At 53.6% G+C, this 17,963-nt stretch overlaps 1 protein-coding gene across 2 annotated transcripts; it reads left to right on the top strand.

The window, feature by feature from the left end:
• Window positions 1-4,900: 4,900 nt before the first annotated feature.
• PIANP (PILR alpha associated neural protein) lies at window positions 4,901-17,169 on the top strand. 2 transcript variants are annotated; one of them, XM_059466984.1, is made up of 6 exons: window positions 4,901-5,067; window positions 11,309-11,377; window positions 11,517-12,118; window positions 12,269-12,350; window positions 12,582-12,809; window positions 12,959-17,169. In XM_059466984.1, the coding sequence occupies exons 2-6, from the start codon at window positions 11,361-11,363 to the stop codon at window positions 12,978-12,980; spliced, it is 951 nt and encodes a 316-aa protein (XP_059322967.1). In that variant the 5' UTR covers window positions 4,901-5,067; window positions 11,309-11,360; the 3' UTR covers window positions 12,981-17,169. The 2 variants fall into 2 exon arrangements, with proteins under 2 accessions (XP_059322967.1, XP_059322968.1); XM_059466985.1 differs by lacking the exon at window positions 4,901-5,067 and having other exon boundaries at window positions 11,348-11,405; window positions 11,520-12,118.
• The last annotated feature ends 794 nt before the right edge of the window (window positions 17,170-17,963 follow it).

The raw sequence follows: 17,963 nt of genomic DNA, 5'->3' as shown, positions 1-17,963 counted from the left end.
ATTTTCATGTAACCAAAAGAGCTGAAAGTAGGAGGCGAAGAGTGCAGATGAAAGCAAGTCTGTACGACATTTCATAATTTTAAGATAAATCTTGTGACATGGAGACGTTCTGTGTTGTTATTTCAGAATGTTTGGGATTTCTGATCCTAGCTGTAACCACCCCCTAGCATCATCCCTCTCTTCTGATCTCGCTCTGATCTCTACAGAAAGAAACCTCCATTCTCTTTGTGCTACAGATCCACTTTCTTTCCTCTCTGCTCCCTGTCCCACTTTAAAGCTGTAGAGCTGTACGGGCTCATTCTGGGTTCTTCCTTTCTTCGCCACCACAGAATCCAAATAACTTGTCAAAACGCTGAAGACATTTTTTTTCACCAGTCCCTCTCCAAACATAGCAGAGTCACATCTCATGAGACGATTTTTCACAACTGTGTGTAACACGGACTCTGAGACAAAAACACTGTAAGGACAAGGGAGGCTGGCATGACTCTCTTGGATACCAACATGATACAGAAGGCTTTTAACCCTTTAGTTTGTACTGGGCTAATGCACACAGGGCTTACACTTAAAATCAGCCCAGTATCAGCTCCTTGAGGGTAGCTGCATGATAATTCTTCCTCTGATCTGCTCTCACAGCCCTCAGGATTCTGCAGACCAGGAACTGTCTTCCAGACAGGCCTCCGGTTGTGATTCAAAGACTCCAGAAGAGAGAGGATCCTGCACTTCACTAGGTAGTTTGTTTCTGTGATTAATCACTCTCCAGTGACTGGCTCTTGTTATTCCCTGCCAGAATATTTGGTAGACTTTTCTCCAGGAAAGGAGTGATATTGCAAGCAAGTCATGTCTCGTTCTGCTTTTTGATATATTAAACAGGTTGACCTCTTTAAATTACTGAGATCTCCAGCCTTCAGATCATCTTTGATTCAAAGTTATTTTTAAAATATGGAGCATAAAACACTGAGCAGTTTTCCAGCATGAAAACTGTCTTACTCATACACAGAGAGAGGTTCAATCGTCTCCTCGCTGCCATCCTCACTTCTGTCCTTACACAGACAGGAATCACTTCAGACTCATTGCTGCAGCCTGGACCACTGATTCTGTGTTCAGTTTTCTGCCTGTTACAATCCCCACATATTTTTCAGAGCACCTCTTTTCAGGACTGGAAGTTATTCCCTGTAGACGTGGGCATTTTTTTTTCCTGTTTGTGGCTGTACAATTTGCTCTCAACAGTCCTTATAAGAAGTTTTATGAGAATGGCCACCTTACTGAAAGGGGCAGGTCACTCTGTCCTGGTCCTATCCTCATTATTTTTAACACTCTAACAATATTTGTGCCCTCAGTAAATTGTGTCAGAATGAACTATATCTGCTCACCAAGCACTGAATAAAATGGTGAGTCATACCTGACCCGGGACTCATTCCTGGGCATCCACATGAGAAACACTGCCACTCAATGGTGGGCTTCCAGGGATGACCTCCTTTGTGTTTACAGGGCGTTAAATGGAGTTAACCAGCTCACTTAACCTCCTGCTCTGTTAATGTTGCATAACGCTTTTTTTCTTATCAGCATGCTTTGGGAAATTAACACTTCCAGAAGCCTGGATAGATCTGAGCCATCACCTTTCCCAAACAAACCTGTAGTCACATCAAAGACTGACACGAACAAAACAAGTTTATGCAGCAAGATTAGTTTCCTCCAAACCAGGCTGATTGGCATTAACTGGAGAATCTCATATCACCTCTTTGTTGCTTTGCCGAGAATTTTTCAGGTCTTCTGTTTGCTCTTTACAAATATTCACAGGGCACAGTTCTCTTCCAGTCTTCTGGGATGTCTCTGATATTCCAAAGCTTATTAACCCCTTGTTTGGTGAGCAGTAGGGCAGAGGAAACTGGGTTCCCTGTGGACTTTTTTCCTGTATGTTCTGTACTTTCCACTACCATACCTTCAGCAGGGGTCTCTTGAGGCACCCCTCCCACGGCTTGCCACATCTGAGAGGGGCAATTTCTTCTGCAGTCTACATCACTGGGCTCCCCCACCATTCTCTAACATTACATAGCTTTTTTTACATAGCTCAGAGGTCTTTGTTACATCTCTAAAATGACACAGCTTTCCCAATGTTTTCTGCTTAATTCTTTTGGCCTGCTGGATGGGCTGCTCTGACCTGTGGGGCTTTGCCCAGCAGCATGGCTACAGGCTCTGTTCCAGCACAGGCATTGGAAGCATCTCCTTCCTCTGTCAGGCTGCTGGTTTTCATACAATTTGTTGGAGCTTATTTACCTTCTAGAATCTGGTCATTTTGTCAAATCCATGGCAACTAACAGACAGACAGACAGACAGACAGGATTCTGCAGGCAGCAAGGCAACAAGGCAACAACGTGGGTCTCTCTTCCCTTAAGAAACAACAGTAAAGCCAGCAGCAGTGGCCTGCCTGGGCTCAGGACTCCTGGGTGTAAATGATCTGTACGTGATCACTGCCAGACAGAAATAACAGCCAGTAACACCTAATTTCATCTCTCCCCTCAAATTTCCATGTAATTTTACATTAGCTTTCCTTTGAAAAGGAAACCAAACGAGCCATTCCATTTAAATCACGTAAGAGTGAGGTACAAGTGACATCAGCCCTTGAGCTCTCTGTTCCCATCATCTCGACAGCTTTCCTGATTCCCCCCACCACATCTACCAAGGTTTCCTTGGTCCCTAAAAAAATTCTGCTCTTTGTCCTCTCTCTTATTTCTGACTCCTTTTGTTGCCTTCTGTAGTTTTACTCTTCAGGGGGATTTTCAGTGTTTGCGTCATTTGGATTTTCACCCTTTAGCTGACCTTTCCCTGGTTGAAATTTCTCTTCTGTTTTGTGCTTCCCAATTATACTAAACACATTCGTCAGGATTTGAAAAGGTCAGAGAGAGCCTGTGTGCCTGATGTAGCCCCTTCCAGAGCTTTCTACCTTCTGCTCCTTCCAGGTGAGAAAGCAGGGGGAGAAGCACAGAGAGCGAGACAAGCTGAGCGCTGACTTGTGCTGCTCCACCATGTCTGCACAGGGGGTTTCTCGGGATGACACAATGAGGGATCGCTGAGCAAGGTTTGTGCAGATGATTTGTACAAGTCCTGGGAGAGCTGGAATGAGAAGGCTGGAGTGTGACGGGAGCCTGGATAATCTCTGACAGGAAGCCCCATGTACATGAAAGGGACAAAAGGCGGGGTTTGGTGTGTGCAGCCTGGTGACACACAGGGCTGTGGCATCTGACACAAACCTCGGCTGTGACACCGCTGCCCTCCTCCCACACCACGACCTCCTGGTGACAACAATCCCCGTGCTGGTCCTCCAAACACACCAACATCACTCCCAAACATGTGAAACACCTGTTGACTCTGCTAAACATGCTCACAAATTCACACACAAGACTCAAATATCCTGGCATGGAAAGCTTGGAGCAGCCTGGTTCATTGGCAAGGAACTCGCAGGAAATCTAGTGAAGAACTGACTCAAACCCTTCAGATATGTGTCCAAACTTGGCACAACCTGTTCTGGCCATCCTGCCGTGCTCAGGCTTGGTACTTTGTGTCCATTTGTCACCTGCTTCCATCCCTCATGCAGTGGCAGGTTGCTTCACAGCTCAGTGCCGTCTCTATTATTTCTTTCTCGTATTTTTTTTCTCCCAGGGTCAGTCACAGTCTTTCCTCATCGCTTTATGATGAAAAGTTTGATTGTTTTTGAGGATCTGAGGAAATTACTGTCTTGCTTCCTCATATTTCAGGCCCTGGAGTGGAAACTGTCTCTCTGTCATTGACTTTCTTCTCTCGCCCGTTGGTTGCTCAGCTGCTCCTTTCTGATTTGGTCTGTGCTTTCTGTTTGGTTCTTGATGGTGGAGGGAGACGTTCCCTGTGAAACGCTCGGCCCCTCAAAGGCACATCAGCTTCTTTCTTTAATTTTGCTGTCACATCCCTACCATTTCCAGACGCATCCCATCGATCCCTGGCAGAAACGCGCTTGGGGACGCGCTCAAAAGAGCCGGGCGATCCCTCAGCGGGTAAAACACACCTTGGAAGGATCCCCCTCCTCCCCCCCGCTTCCCCATCGCTCCTACCTCACCCATGTGTCCCAGGGGCTCTGCCCGTGAGGCTCGACCGAGCCCCGCCGGGGGTGCGCCTCGCCGGGGCCGCCCGTCCGTCCGTCCGTCCGCCGCCCCCCGCCCGGTACCGCGGCGGCCACGGGGGCCCGGGGCTCCGCAGCCCGGGGATGATGGATGCGGGGACGGGGGACGGGGGGCGGGACCGAGGGGCGGCATGTCCCCGAGGGCACTGCTGCGGGGCGGCAAGGCGAGGGGCGGCGGGGACGAGCCCCGGGGGGCGGCTCGGGGGAGGGGGATCCCGGGGGGCCTCCGCCCCCAAGGACGGACCGGTCCGGGGGTGGCGTTCGCCGGAGCGAGCTGGAGCGACGGGTCCCTTGGAGACACCTCTCTCCATGGCAACCTAATCGCTTCCTGTGAAGATCCCGAAATAACCGACGAGCCGGGGGAGCGGAGCCGAGCGGAGTCGAGCCGGGCCGGGCCGGGCCGGGCCGGGCGGGCAGCGGCGGGAGGCGGCGGGGGGCAGGTCCGGCGGGCCGGGAGCGGGGCTGCGGGAGCGCGGCGGGCGGGCAGGGAGCGGCAGGAGCCGTGGCCGCCGGGGCAGGGGGCTCCGGGCCGGCGGGACGCGCTGCCCCCGCCCGGCCGTGCCCTGCCCCGCCGCCCCGGCGCCCCCCGCGGGCCGCAGCGGGGCCACGGTGCCGGGCGCGCCCGTGCCAGCAGCCATGGGGTTAACGGGAGGCAGCGAGCGAGAGACACAGAGACGGAGAGAGAGAGAAAGAGGGGCTGGACCAGTCCTCGGCAGCTGTTTATTTCAAGGCATCTCTCGCTCCCTCTCCCTCAGCCAAGGCTCAGCCTCAGCAAACCTTCCTCCTCCTCCTCTTCCTCCTCCTCCTCCTCCTCTCCTTCCTTCGTCCTGGCCATGAGAAGCACGGGCAGCAGCAGCTGTGCTCCCCCAGCCCTGTGCTCCGCCGCCCCGGCTGCGCCCCGCTCGTCTCCCCGCAAGGTAAGTTCATCCTCTCGGCCCGGGCTTGGGGGACAGAGTGGGGACGGGGCTGCAGGGCCGGGGGGAGGGGGGCTGCATGCCCGTCTCCAAGTCATCTCTCCCCGTCTCCTTCCCTGTGTCCTTTCTCCCCCTTTTTCTTTCCCCTTTCCCGATCTAGGTGCTCTGTCTCCTTTCAGCCGGCTGTCTCCTTCCTCCCCCCCTCCTTTTCCTCCTCTTTTAGTCGGGGGCAGGGGATGCCTGAGGTGCCGGGAGGGAGGGGGCACAGCCGAGGGATCGCTGCCTCTTACCCTCCAGCTCCGGGCTCCATCACAGACCTGTTGTGCTGGAGCACTGGAGCCTGCGCTGAGGAAGGCGACTTCAGCCAAATTGGCGCAGCTGGAGAAAGGAAACAGAGGGATCAATCCCACCTCCTGCCTGGCCAAGGGTGCACCATGCAAGAGAGAGCAATTCAGATGTGGAGACTCAGCACTTGGAGCACTTGGATGCCCGGGAATAGTAGGAAACTGGGAGGCAGAAGATTGTCAGACTCATGACATGTATTGCAGGCAGGCACTAGATGGCAGGGGACCGGCATCCTAGAGTGCTGCTTGGAATGGGGCCACAGTCACAGTTCCCAAATGCAGGGAGACTTGAGCTCAGAGGACCATTGATGGGCTTCACACGCCCATTCCCTCGCTATGAAAACACCCAAATGCAGCATCACCCTTCCAGCCCTGCGTTCTGCCCCAGCCTAGGATCGCCATTCCCAGCCCGTAAGAGCTCACCCAGGCAGCCTGGCACGGGAATTCCTATCAGCAAGTCACTGAGCGCTGCAGGACCTGCACTGACTCAGGGCGAGCAGTGCCAGCCCCTCTGGGATCCTGCTGGATCCTCCTGGGTGCTGCCACCAGCCCTCTCAGCCTCAGACATCAGCCTGACGGGAGGCACTGCATTCCAGCTGTCAGCCCCCAAATTCAGCCAGCTCTGGGAGGTGCTGCCCCCAGCCCCACACATAGCAGCAACTCTTTCCCTGGATGGGCTTGGCATCTCCACCCCAGCATTCGGATTCACAGTACCAGCTGCCAAAACTCCTTCGAGTGCAGCAGAATTGTCCCACTGGGTCATCTGCTCTGGGATTCCTCCCTTTCCCTGTCCCCACCCAGCCAAATCCAGCAGGGCATATCCATAACCCCTTTCCACCAACACCAGGGCTCCTGCTTCCTGCTGCCAGACCAGCAATGACTGCATCTCTGCCTCTTGGACCATGAACTCTGGGGTGTTCATGGCCCCTGAGGAAAATACAGGTGTGGTGTGCCCAGGGCATCACGCAGTGTGGGGGGGTCTCGCTGCCAGTGCCTGAACTCGCTCTGCTCGGCGCTTGGAGAGAGCTGCTAGGTTCCGTGGTCCCAGATCACAGACTCCTATCAGTAGCTGTCACCACAGCCCTTAGTGCTGGCTGAGAGATTAAAAAATGACAGCCAAGCAAGCATTCCTTCTCTGTAAGGAGGGCTGGGTCCTCCTCAGGTTTGTTTTGATTTTTTCATCACTATTTCGAGTGGAATCGTTGCAGTGGGGGAGCTGGGCGAAGCAAGGATTTGCATGAAGCTCTCGGTGCTGCGGGGTTGCTAATGGTGAGCGTTACTCAGCCAGCAGTAAGTTTCATAATCTTGGCCCAGCTCTTGTGAATGTTCAATTTTTCAGGGTCATGAGCCTCTTTACCCTTCTTCCATCCCTTCCCCCTCTCCCCAAACTGGTTGGCAATTTCATTGTTCCAGTGGAATATATCCGTCATGTGAGGTCATCGCTGCATAAGGAGAGGTGATTGATTGCTTAGGTCGCTGGGGCCTGTCCCATGCTGGGCTTTGAATGCTGGTTTGGAGACCTTGAACCGGACTCTGTGCTCGAAGGCGAGGTGATGTGGGGTGCGGAGGGGCACGGTGATGCATTCCCGGCAGCTCGAGTCGCCGAGCAAACAGACTGCTGCATTCTGAACTAGCTGGAGCGCTCTGAGAGCAGACAGCTTCATTCCTAGAGGCACAGTATCACAGCAGTCAAGCTCTAGATGTTACAAAAATACAGATAGATCATCATCTGCCAGCTGAGCCAGACAGAATCGGGTGCAACTCTTTTGCCATCCCCGGATGGAAAGAGCCTCTACCCGCTCCTCACTAACGCGGCTTGTGTGCGCTTGGCTTCATCCAACTGCTCTCCAGTCAGAGCTGATCTCGGCCAGGCATCAAGAAAGCTGTGAGATTCTCAGATTTTAAGGCCAGAGGGACCATTTTGATCATCGAGACTGACCTACAGCAGAGCACAGGCCAGAGAATTTCACCAATTTAATTTCCTGCGCCAAGCCCATAACTTCTGATTGAACTGTAGCATCTTTTTTAGGAATAGAGCCAGGCAAAGGCTGCAGGCAGTAGGGAACACACCACCTGCCTAGGTGAATTGTGCTGGTGTGTGACCCTCTTTATTAATAGTATTGTTCCTCATTTGAATTTGTCAAACTTCAGCATTTTGTAACAGAAGGTTACAGATTGCACTTGATGCGAGGGAGCTACAGCACACGGCTGGCACGTTGGTTCTTTTATTCCTGTGATGCCTTTTTTATTTGGATAGGATTTATCTATGGCACTGAGGTATATGAGAATCCTGAACATGGAGAAAGAGTAAGAGAATCCTAGGTCTTTCCTGGGGCACAGCAGTATCTGAGCTCCAGAGCCCAGGGTGTCACATTCAGAGCTCCTTGCTCTGAGCAGGAGTGCAGCAGGCTCTGCTCCTAGCCATTAGGTAGGATGTAAATTCCCAGTCCCCCTTAGTGAACTGCTATGTATGCTTTGGGGCATGGCTCCTGAGATCTGCTCTCTCATGTCCCAGCAGTGGCTGGTCCATGCTGCAGGAGACTTACAAAGAGGGAGGAAGCACAGATGGGTGTGGGGAACAGCAGCAGGATTCATGCTTCCATCCTGCAAATGCATGAGAGCAGCTCCTAGCAGATTAGCCCCAGTCTGGAGTGATGGTGGGGTCCATATGCAGCAGCAAAGAACAGTGTAATTCTTACTCACTGCTTTCAAGCACCAGGATTCACAAACTGAGCTCAATGAAGTGCCCCGGGGAAATAGCTTTGTCATTCACACTCTGTCATCTGTGCATCACAGGACCGGAACGCTGAGATGAGGGCTCTGTACCTAGAGTGAAAGTGTACAGGTTTCCTGTTCAGACTCTGGGAGTAGCCCTGTCCAGTTTTATTGACATTAGACCTGGAAAACACATATGAAAGCAAGGGCCTTGCCATGAGGTACTGGTGCAGAAATTCAGTCTCTCTGCTCTGGCACACAAAGGCTTACCTAGAATGGTATAAGGTGGGATTTATACTCCCAGGTAGTGAGAGCATTGGCATCCCCTCCTCTACTCTGAAGGCCTACCAGTTTATTCAGGATCCACACAGGGAGCTGCATGCAGAGCTGAAGGAAGGGCATGTGTTACTCTGGCCCTCCAACACAGCAGGGTTAGTGCCCAGGACACAATCCTGCTGCTGGTGGCTGACCACGGAGTGCCCCAGACATGCTTTGTCTGCCTTTTAGTCAATAATCCATAGGGACATCCATGCTCCATTTCAAACATAAACGCTCCAAGCATGCTGGAATCCAGCCTGCACTGCCTGGTATTTTCACCTGAAACATTCCTTCGCTGCCACACCCTCCATGCCATGGGAGACACCTCTGTCCAGCTCCCAGCTCCTCCACAATCAGTCCAGGGTGTGCCAGTGCAGGACACAGTCTTTGGCCACGATCTCATTAACAAACCAGAATGTTTGGACAGAGACCAACCAACTTTGCATCATCTCTGCACTCATCTGGAGCCACCTTTGGGGTGGGGACATCGGGAATCACCAGCTCATCACTCTAGGCAGCAGAACCCACACACAGCAGTGTCTCCAGTCTGAGGCTTGCACCCCCATGTATGGGCTGTGCCCTCCTTGCACATGGGGCAGTCAGTGCTGGGGCTCACCCCTCCTCAGCTCATTCCATACGTTATATCCTCCATAGGCCTGAAACTGAGACAACCATGTGTGAAAGCCATTCAGGATTTGGCTCTGTAGGGTATCTTATTCCCAAGTTTTCAACCCTGGAATTCCATAGACTGGGTGTCATTGCTGGAGCTCACAATCTCAGCTTAGAAGAACAAGATGTCTCCATTATGAGATCTCCCAACAAGGAGAGCACAGAAACCCCAGCATTCCTACCCCCAGGCACATTTCCGAGGGCAGAGCCATCTGTTAGGAGGAGTGCTAGAGCTTACATGTGCACCACTACTGTGCCACACCTCCCTGTGGGACTGGCACTGAGGTCTGCCTGCACCTGGAGAAGGTCGCCCCTGCTGGGATGGCACTGTCCAGCCCCACATCTCCTGCTTCCCGATGCAAAACAACCCCCTGCCCCCTGAAGACTTGAGCTGTGCCAGAAGCAGAGCAGGCTCTTCATCCCAGGGAACTGCTGTCCCGTGGTGAGTGCCAGGCATGGCCCCAGGCACTCCAAGCCATCTTCAAGCCTCTCCTGCAACTTGTGTGCCCTCCAGCCTGGGCATTCACACAAGGAGGTCCTCCATGCTTGGAATTCCTTCCCTTTCAAAGTCCAAAATAAATTCTGTCATGGATTTCTGTTGCCAGACATGATCTTCTACGGCATCGTGATCATAATCCAGATGGCCAAGATCTCGCCAGTATCTGGGTTCAGAAGAAACTTGCTCCATTCTGCTGCCTCTCTGCAGAGCTGCATCTTAATACTGAGTCCCCTCCAAGGCTTAGAGGTTCAGGAGCAAAGAACAAAGAAATGCTGAGAATAGCTGCTCTTTTCTCCTCATCTTCATCTCAGGATCCCTCCAGAGACTGATCTTGCCCCGGAGGGAGGGGCAGGGCACATTAGCCAACAATTCTTTTTTTTTCTGTGAACTTTGTTTAAATATTTAACAGAAGGAAACTAAAAATATCCCCGGTTAATGCAGCAGGAGCTAGACAGCTACTTAGTCTTGGGTGCCCTTCCTCCCGGCCCCTCCTCTCAGGTGCACATCACAGCAAGCCCTGGGTTCTTCCCTTAGGAAGAGGAAGTCTCCCACGCAGGAGGGGCTGCAGTTTTTGGTCAGGGCATGGGGTGAGCCGGGCGGATGGCAGTAACCCCTTGGAAGCCGGGAGGTGCAGCACAGCTGGCTCAGGGCTGGAGGGGCAGCGTTGGCCTCTGCACTGACTCCCTCAGCCCAGCATGCCTGTTTCTCCATCCCGGCAGCCACAGGAGGGCATGACCGTGGGCTGTCGGCATTCGTGCTCTCCTTTTCACGATGAAGGAGCAGGCTGAACATCTCGCAGGATTTTTTTTTTTCGTCCTGTGCGTGCGGTTGCAGAAGGATGCGGGGTCAGGCACACAAGAGCTCACCGGGAAGGGCCGGCACGGTGCTGTGCCCGGCCGAGGGAAGGGGGGCAGCAGCAAGGGCAGCAGTGCCGACACCGGGCTGATGCCGGAGGGTGCCGAGCGTCCAGGGCAGAAAGGACACTGACCTCGCTCCGTGCTTGTGTTGCTCAGCCGTGGGAGACGGGAGACAAAAGGGAGGAATAGGGGAGAAAGGGAGGGATGGAACAGCGCAGAGGACATTAAGACACGGAGTGTGGGAAGGTAATTTCATGTTAGCTAAGAGGAAAGTAAATACTAAATATTTGATAGGCATTTTTTTTCTCTTAAATTCTTTAGTGAGGCTGGACTTTTTCTCGCTGATTCACTCCTTCTCAGTCGTCTTGGTTTACCACTCTCATGCTTCCCCTCTCGCTCCCTCGCTCTGGCACACAATGAAGAGGCTCTTTTTTAATAAATGGATTACACACTCCACACTATAAATAAACACAGGAATTAAGATTCCAACTTGTTCCAGCGATAAGCAAACAAAGATGCTGAATCCCCCTCTCGGCCCTAAGACAGGAGAGTCCCCGGGGAAGCTGCGCATGTGCCTGGGCACGTGTGCTCCGGAGATCGCTCCCTGCTCTTGGGAGCATCTGCTAAGGCATGTGTATCTGGGGGGACCTGGCATGGGGATGGGGACCATGCACCTCCGTGCATGGGGGGCACGGGAGCAGGAGAGGGTGCACGCGTGTGTGCATGGACTCTCCTTATCCTGCCAGCCGGGAGCTCACCTGGGGTGGCACACACTGCCTGCAAGGACAGAGCCGTCACCACTGCGTGGGGGGACACTGACAGCCCTCCCTTTTGGTTCCCAGTGAAGAAGATGAGACAAGATCCTGACTGAGCAAAGACACTGTTGCATCTGAGATGGAGCCCAGTGCCTGGTAGGTTCACAGCTTCCCACACTGGCAGGTGAGGCGGGAAGAAAACAGGAGTGTGGGTGGTGGGCTGCTCCCGGCTGCTTGGCCTTTCAAAGGAGGAACGTTTAGATCAGGCTCTCTTCTTCTTCCCCCCGCCCCGCAGCAGGATGCCTCCGCTCCTCTCCCGCATCCACTCCCTGCAGCTGTGGCATCTCCTCCTCGTCGTCTTGGCCGTCCCTCCTCCCGGCACATGGTCTCTCCGCTCTCGGGGCCCCGCAGCCCCTCGGCCTCTTTGCACCCGCCGCAGCCCCTCGGCCCCACGGTCCATTTGCATCTGGGAAAGGACCTCACAGCCGGAGCGGGATTCCCGCTCGGATTCCGGCTCGGATTCCGGCTCGGATTCCCGCTCGGCCGTGCCGCGCCAGCGGGCCGTGCCCGCGCGGGGAGCGGAGCTGCGGCACGTGGTGCGGCTGAGGCGCCAGGCCGCGGGCGCCCGGCCTGCCACGCCCTCGGGCTTCGAGGACGGCATGCCCTCGTCCCAGTACCCCTGGGCCATCGTGTGGGGCCCCACGGTGTCGGATGAGGACGGAGGGGACACAAACTCAGCCAACCCGGGCTTCCCGCCGCTGGGATACACCTTTGTCTCGCCGCACGGGATGGCGACGGCGCAGCCCAACTCCCACTCGCTCCTGCACAACGCGGGGCTCAACCTGCGCGAGACCCCGGCCACGCTGCGGCCCTTTCTGTTCGGGCCCCGCGGGGAAGGTAAATCTGCACTCTGCTGCTTTCACTCCCAGTCCCCTGCAGGAGCAGCTCCTACTGCAGAACTCATCGGGGACCTCCCTTGCCCTGCTGCTCCCTGGGGACCCAAGGGAGCGGCCATCACAAGCCCCACTCCACTCCTCTGTCTCGCAGGTGTGGACCCCCAGCTGTACGTCACCATCACCATCTCCATAATCATTGTCCTGGTTGCCACTGGAATCATATTCAAGTTCTGGTGAGTGGGGTTTGGGCCAATGGAGGCTCTCACTGGGCCAGTGTCCACAGGAAGACTGTGGGCTTGGGACCCATTTGTCTCAGGGGTGCACATCTGGTGCTGCAATCCCTTGCAAGGTTTGGCACTTGGCCACGCTGGGCTCTAATGCTGAGTGTAGAGGGGTCCATCCCATAAACCTCTCATCAAGGGCTGGGGCTTTTTTCTTTACCTCACCCCTTGTTCTCTCCAAAGCTGGGACCGAAATCAGAAGCGCCGGCGTCACTCGGGGCAGCAGAGCAGCGGGAGGCAGCAGGAGAGCCAGCAGCCCCTCACAGACCTCTCCCCCACCACCGTCAGCATCCTGGGGCCCTACGGAGACCCCCTGACCCCCACGCCTGAGGCGGAGGAGTCCAGGAGGGGGCAGGAGGGTGCAGAGAAACTGGGTGGCCACGGGAAGAATGCAGCATTCCAGCTCAACCGGTGAGTGCCCAGTGAGCTGGGGCAGGAGGGGCTGGCAGAGGACAGGGGGACGGGCACACTGAGGCAGGGCAAAGCTGACGTTGGCTAGCGGGAGGCGGGGTTGGGGCAGTTTAAGCGCTCATTAATTCCCAATTCCCTCTTTCCCCCAGAATCCCACTGGTGAACCTGTGACGCTCCCGGGAGAGGCTGAGCTGGCTCCCCCACCCTCTGTCACCGCTGGCGAGCGCGGACTCTCCCGGCCTCTGCTGCCCCAGGAAAAAAAGCAACCTCCTTGTGCCACGGCCCACCACCACCACCTTTATTAACTAACCCCACCGGGATGTGCCTGGAAAAATGGACGAGCTGGGCCTCCTTAGCCTCCTGCTGGGGGAAGGTTGGAGACCCGCCCTGCCCACGCAGGACAGGGTGACAAGAGAGCAGAATGGTGGGAGGGAAGACAGCTGGTGGTGGTGTGAAATCCTGACCTCCCCAGCCCCTCTTCTAGCATACGTGCACAGACACACTTGGATCTCCATGACTCTCTCACCAGTGCATGCCTGACGTCGGGGGTAGGCAAGGTGGAAAGGCGTACCCCTGTCCCCGTGGGCCCTCACCCTCCGTGTGTCCCTTCCCGTGTCGTGTGCTTTGCAGTGAATGTCTGGAGTTCAGTGGCTGCAGGATTGCCCGCCAGGTGACTCGGATGGTGGCAACTTCGTCTGTTCCTGAGACCTTGGCCCTCCTGAGAGTCCCAAGGGTGGGTAAAGCTTGGGCAGAAGAGGCTCACAGAGCACCTGGGCCCTCTCAACAACCCATTTCCTTGAGGGAAACATTATCTTCCCCCTAGATGGAAGATAATCACATCTTTCCAGTTTCTTTCTGCCTAACACTCCTTTGGGTTTTTTTCTCTTCAGCTTGTATCTCTCTTCCTCTCTCCGTCCGCAGATTTTCCCCTCAGTTCCCACCCCCATGCCACTTCTCTTGCCAGTTAAAGTTGGAAATCATTCCTTTAGCTTTCCAAATGTTTTGATCTTTGAAAGCCTCCTTGCTGTCCCTCTGCACCCCTTCAGTCTCCTTCAGCAAGGTTTTTCTGAATAACACCAGTCTGTGATGATGCTTTCCAGAAAATCTGAGGTGAAGCCCTCTGCTCACTGTGTTTCTTAGCAAGTGTCCTGCACACAGCTAAAGCGTGGAATGCAGACATTGCTGGGCATGAGGAACTTGAATTTTGCTGGGCTCAGGAAGAGATTTGCTTTCAGATACTCCTGGCACAGGCAACAAGGCAGCAGACGGGACTCTGCACCTGGAATGACCGAGAGCAGTTTAGAGCTGATCTTGGGAGCACTGGAAGGGTTGCCATGTACTGCTGCTAGGTCTCTCCTGGAGTGCAAGGTGACTGGAAACCCACGAGGCAGTGCTCACCAAGAGCATGAGAGAGGGGTATCTGGGCTCCCAGATGAAGCTTCATTCAGTCCCCCAGCTGATTAGAAACCGAAAGCAATGGCACAAGTCATCTGTCCAAATTGTTGCCTGCAGATGTCCTTCAGGGCTGTGGTGTTCTGTGGGGCTGGCAGCCACACTGTCACTTACCTGTGTGAGCAAGATCCATGCATCTCCACCTCTTCCAGGCATGGACCCATGGGTGTCACTTTGAGGATGTGCGAGATGGCAAATTTCAGCTTAATGACAATAGTTCCTCTTAGCTTTTATGGACAACTTCAAATCAATCAAAACCCCACACTGACAACCACAGAGGTGAAAAGATGCACATTTAGATAAGGCTGCCCCTACAGTGTACAAACACCTTTAGCTGCTGGACTGATGTGGCCAGAGGCAGGAAAATCACCCACAATTTGAAAGCCCTAATGCACTATACAAGGTCTCTGACGAAAGTGATCTTGGAGAGAGGGAAGCAGCCTTTCATCCTTTATCTCTGCATAAAAAGCCTGTTCTTTATAGGACAAAGCACAGGGAATTTCATAAGAGGCCTGGTTCTGCCCGTTTACCCAGCTGAACCATTAGGTGTTCTCGGGTCCCATCTGACTCACTGTGAAGGGCATTTAAATCAGAGTGTAAATTACAATAAGCTTCCCAAAAACAGTAGAGATTTGGAGAAAATGACAGGTCAAATAAAATTACTGGCTTATTAAAAGCACAGAGTGGCTGAAAGATGTAGGTGGAAAAGGACTCTGGAGATCTCTAGTCTAAGCGCAGGCTGATTCTGTGCTTACAGCAGGGGATATTAGTGCTTTACCCTAGATCGATCTGTTACTGAGCCTGTTCTTATTCAGGATCCATGCAAGGCTCGGGTGGACATTTAAGCTGCAGATGGACATGGAAGGACCAGTGGCAGTTCCTGCTCGCTGCCCCATTCATTGCTGTTCCCCCTCTCCTTGGCACGTCCCTGCTGGGGAAGGACATCTGCACTGCTGATTGCTGGCAATTTGCAATACCTTCAACTGGTTGAAGTAATTTTCCAGATCAGATTAATTAGATTGTTCTTTGATCAACAGCATTTGTTGAAACAAGGCCAAAGTTTAGACTCTTCCACTTCAGTGGCTGTCCTTGGACTTTCCACATGCTGCATGGAGAGAAGGTTTGTAAGAAAGTGGCAGGGGACCACAGGAGGCATAGTGAAAACATTTTCCAACACTTGATGTGGGGAAGCCCTGAGCTCTCCTGGGAAAGTTTTTGTAAATTCTGCAAACAAATCAGATTTTGGTGGTTTGGGGTTTTTTTCCTCCCCCTTTTACATGTCTCTGGTTTTGGTAAAAGTAACTCCAGGGAGAGAAACCTTTCATGGATACTGTGGTAAGGGGAAAGCTGGTGAAGCTGTGTAGAGAAAACTCTTACAACAACAGAGGCTTGGGTATAATGAACATCTTTTCTAATTTTCCTAGCCAAATACATTTTTATGATAGTCATTCAATTTCTCACCCAAAACAGGTTAGATACAGGGAAACAACTTCATTGTTCTGCCCAAGCATTCATTGCTATGCTTTGTCCCTGGAACAAAACACTCAGAACACATGTGGACACACAAGCTTCTTCCAGTTAATAAATAATCTCACTGGATCTGTTTTCCCCATGACTGGAGCCTTATAAACCATCTTCCCCTACAGAGACTGGAGCCAGAGCATGCCTGAGGTCTTTACCCTGGCCCAGGGTAATATTTTGTAGGATGTGCACATGGATGGGTTGATAGTACCAAGTCAGGGCAGAGGACAGCACCTTCTTAGTCACAGCCCATCAGGTTTCCCTGTCTTCTACATGAATGGAGGAGAAGGATTGTTTTTTCTTTCCATTAGAAACAGAAAGGTTTTTTCTTTCCATTAGAGAGAAAAGCATGCAGGGAAACCAACTGAAAGTGTTCATAGTCTTGGGCTAATTCTGCCCAACATTTCTATGCTGTTGAAAGGGAACATCCAGGTGGGCCAAGTGAGATGAAGTGACTGTGTCTCTGCTGAGCTCCTGCAGAGCCCTTGCTTTTTTACCATAAGGGTGGTCTCTCTGTGGGCACAGTGGAAGGGAGGGAAGTTCCTGATTTGAAGCAGGAGCTGGAGTCTCCCTCTCTTTACCCAAGAGAGTGGTATGACCACAAGGCCAAATCCTGCTGGGGCTTTCCCATCTGGCTGGTTGCAGTTGGTAGGCAGGGGAGCAGACCTCTGGTGTGTGTATCCACACCTCTCCTCCAGTCCACTTTCCAGGGGCTAACATCCAGCCAAGCATCCCAAAATTCAGAGAGGGCTATCTACCTCTTCCTCAATGGCACCCAAGTGCCCTTGCAAATCTGGTCCCTTCATTTCCCACTCCACTTCCTGATGAAGAAAAATGTTTGGAAAGGAGTGGTTTGTTCATTCCCTGCAAGTTCTCAAACAGGACCACCTTGAGACTGTTCTGAATTAAACTGTTTTGTTTTTCACTCTGACAAACCACATCTGTGGCACAGCCTTAGAGCTGAGACCTGCAGCACAAAAGTCCTGGGTCAAACTCCAGCTCCCCAGCTGCATCCCTGCTAATGTCCCACCGTAGTCCTGGCCCTACCCTGGCAGGACCATAGAGAGAGGTCCCCTTCCTTCACCAACTGCTGGCTCTCTACTCCTCTTTTCCTGTTGTTTTCCCTCTCCCACTGTTTTCCCTCTTCCCATTCTTGTCCTGTACCATGGTCTCCCTCCTGGTTCTCTCTCCCTTCCTACTGTTTCAGTTTCCCTGCTTCTCTCTTGTTGTCCCTTTGCCACTCGGTCTCGTTCTGCCCCGGCTCCCATCCACCCCTCCAGCCTCCTCCTGCTCCTCTGCTCAGTCTCGCTCTCCCCCTCCCCTGCCCTTGTGCGCTGTGATATATATTTTTGTAGGATTTCTCTTCTCCTTGTGGTGAAATATTCAAATCTTGTGGGATGTTAGTTTCAACATTTTTAAATAAAACTTTGCAAAATATTGAAAGCAGACCTCTTGAGTCCGTGGAAGGTGCCACACTGGAAAAGCCAGGGCGGGATGAGAGGGGCACCCTGGGCAGATCCCATCGGGATGGGGGCTCACACTGCTGGCATCCCACATTCTCTTCTTGGGAGTAGAGGGGGCAATTTGGCCCCGTGTCCATTTTCCCTCGGTCCCTTTGCCGACTGAAGGGGCCCTTTGGCCAATGTCAGGCATTTCCATGGGAGGTGGTGCCTGGCGGAGTTCGAGCCCTCCTCCACTCCCACCGAAGCAGCTGTCCCGCCTGTGGAGCTGCTGCCTCCCCGGCACGGCCTGGGACTGCGGGTCCCGCTGGGGGCCGGGGTGTCCGGGCGAGGTGACAGCAGCCGAGGGGAAGGGAGGGAGGGACATGCAGCCCTGCAGGCGCACCAGCCTCTCTCACTGTTCCCCGCGGCTGCCTCCGCAATTTCTATTTACAGCCCTGCTGCCTCCCCTCCTGGCCACAGTGCTGCTGCTGCTGCTGCTGCTGCTGGTTTCCAGGGCTGCTCTGTAATTAAGCATCCTTGTCTCCTGCAACTCCTCCACTTCCAGCGGCAATCGGGGCTGGGGCGCACCAACCTTGATGGCCACTCCAAGGGCTGCTCCCTGGCAATGGCTGGATGACTGCTGGGGATGGGGATGGTTCCCAGCCCCTGCTCACTCTGTCCTGTCTGAGTCCTTTGGGCACTGGAGGTGTCCCTGATCCTCTGCTTTACTGTTGGAGGA

The sequence above is a fragment of the Ammospiza nelsoni genome, chromosome 2 (assembly GCF_027579445.1).
Source record: "Ammospiza nelsoni isolate bAmmNel1 chromosome 2, bAmmNel1.pri, whole genome shotgun sequence".
NCBI lineage: Eukaryota > Metazoa > Chordata > Aves > Passeriformes > Passerellidae > Ammospiza > Ammospiza nelsoni.
The sequence above is the reverse complement of the archived record's forward strand: the minus strand, read 5'-3'. Positions and strand labels throughout refer to the sequence as shown.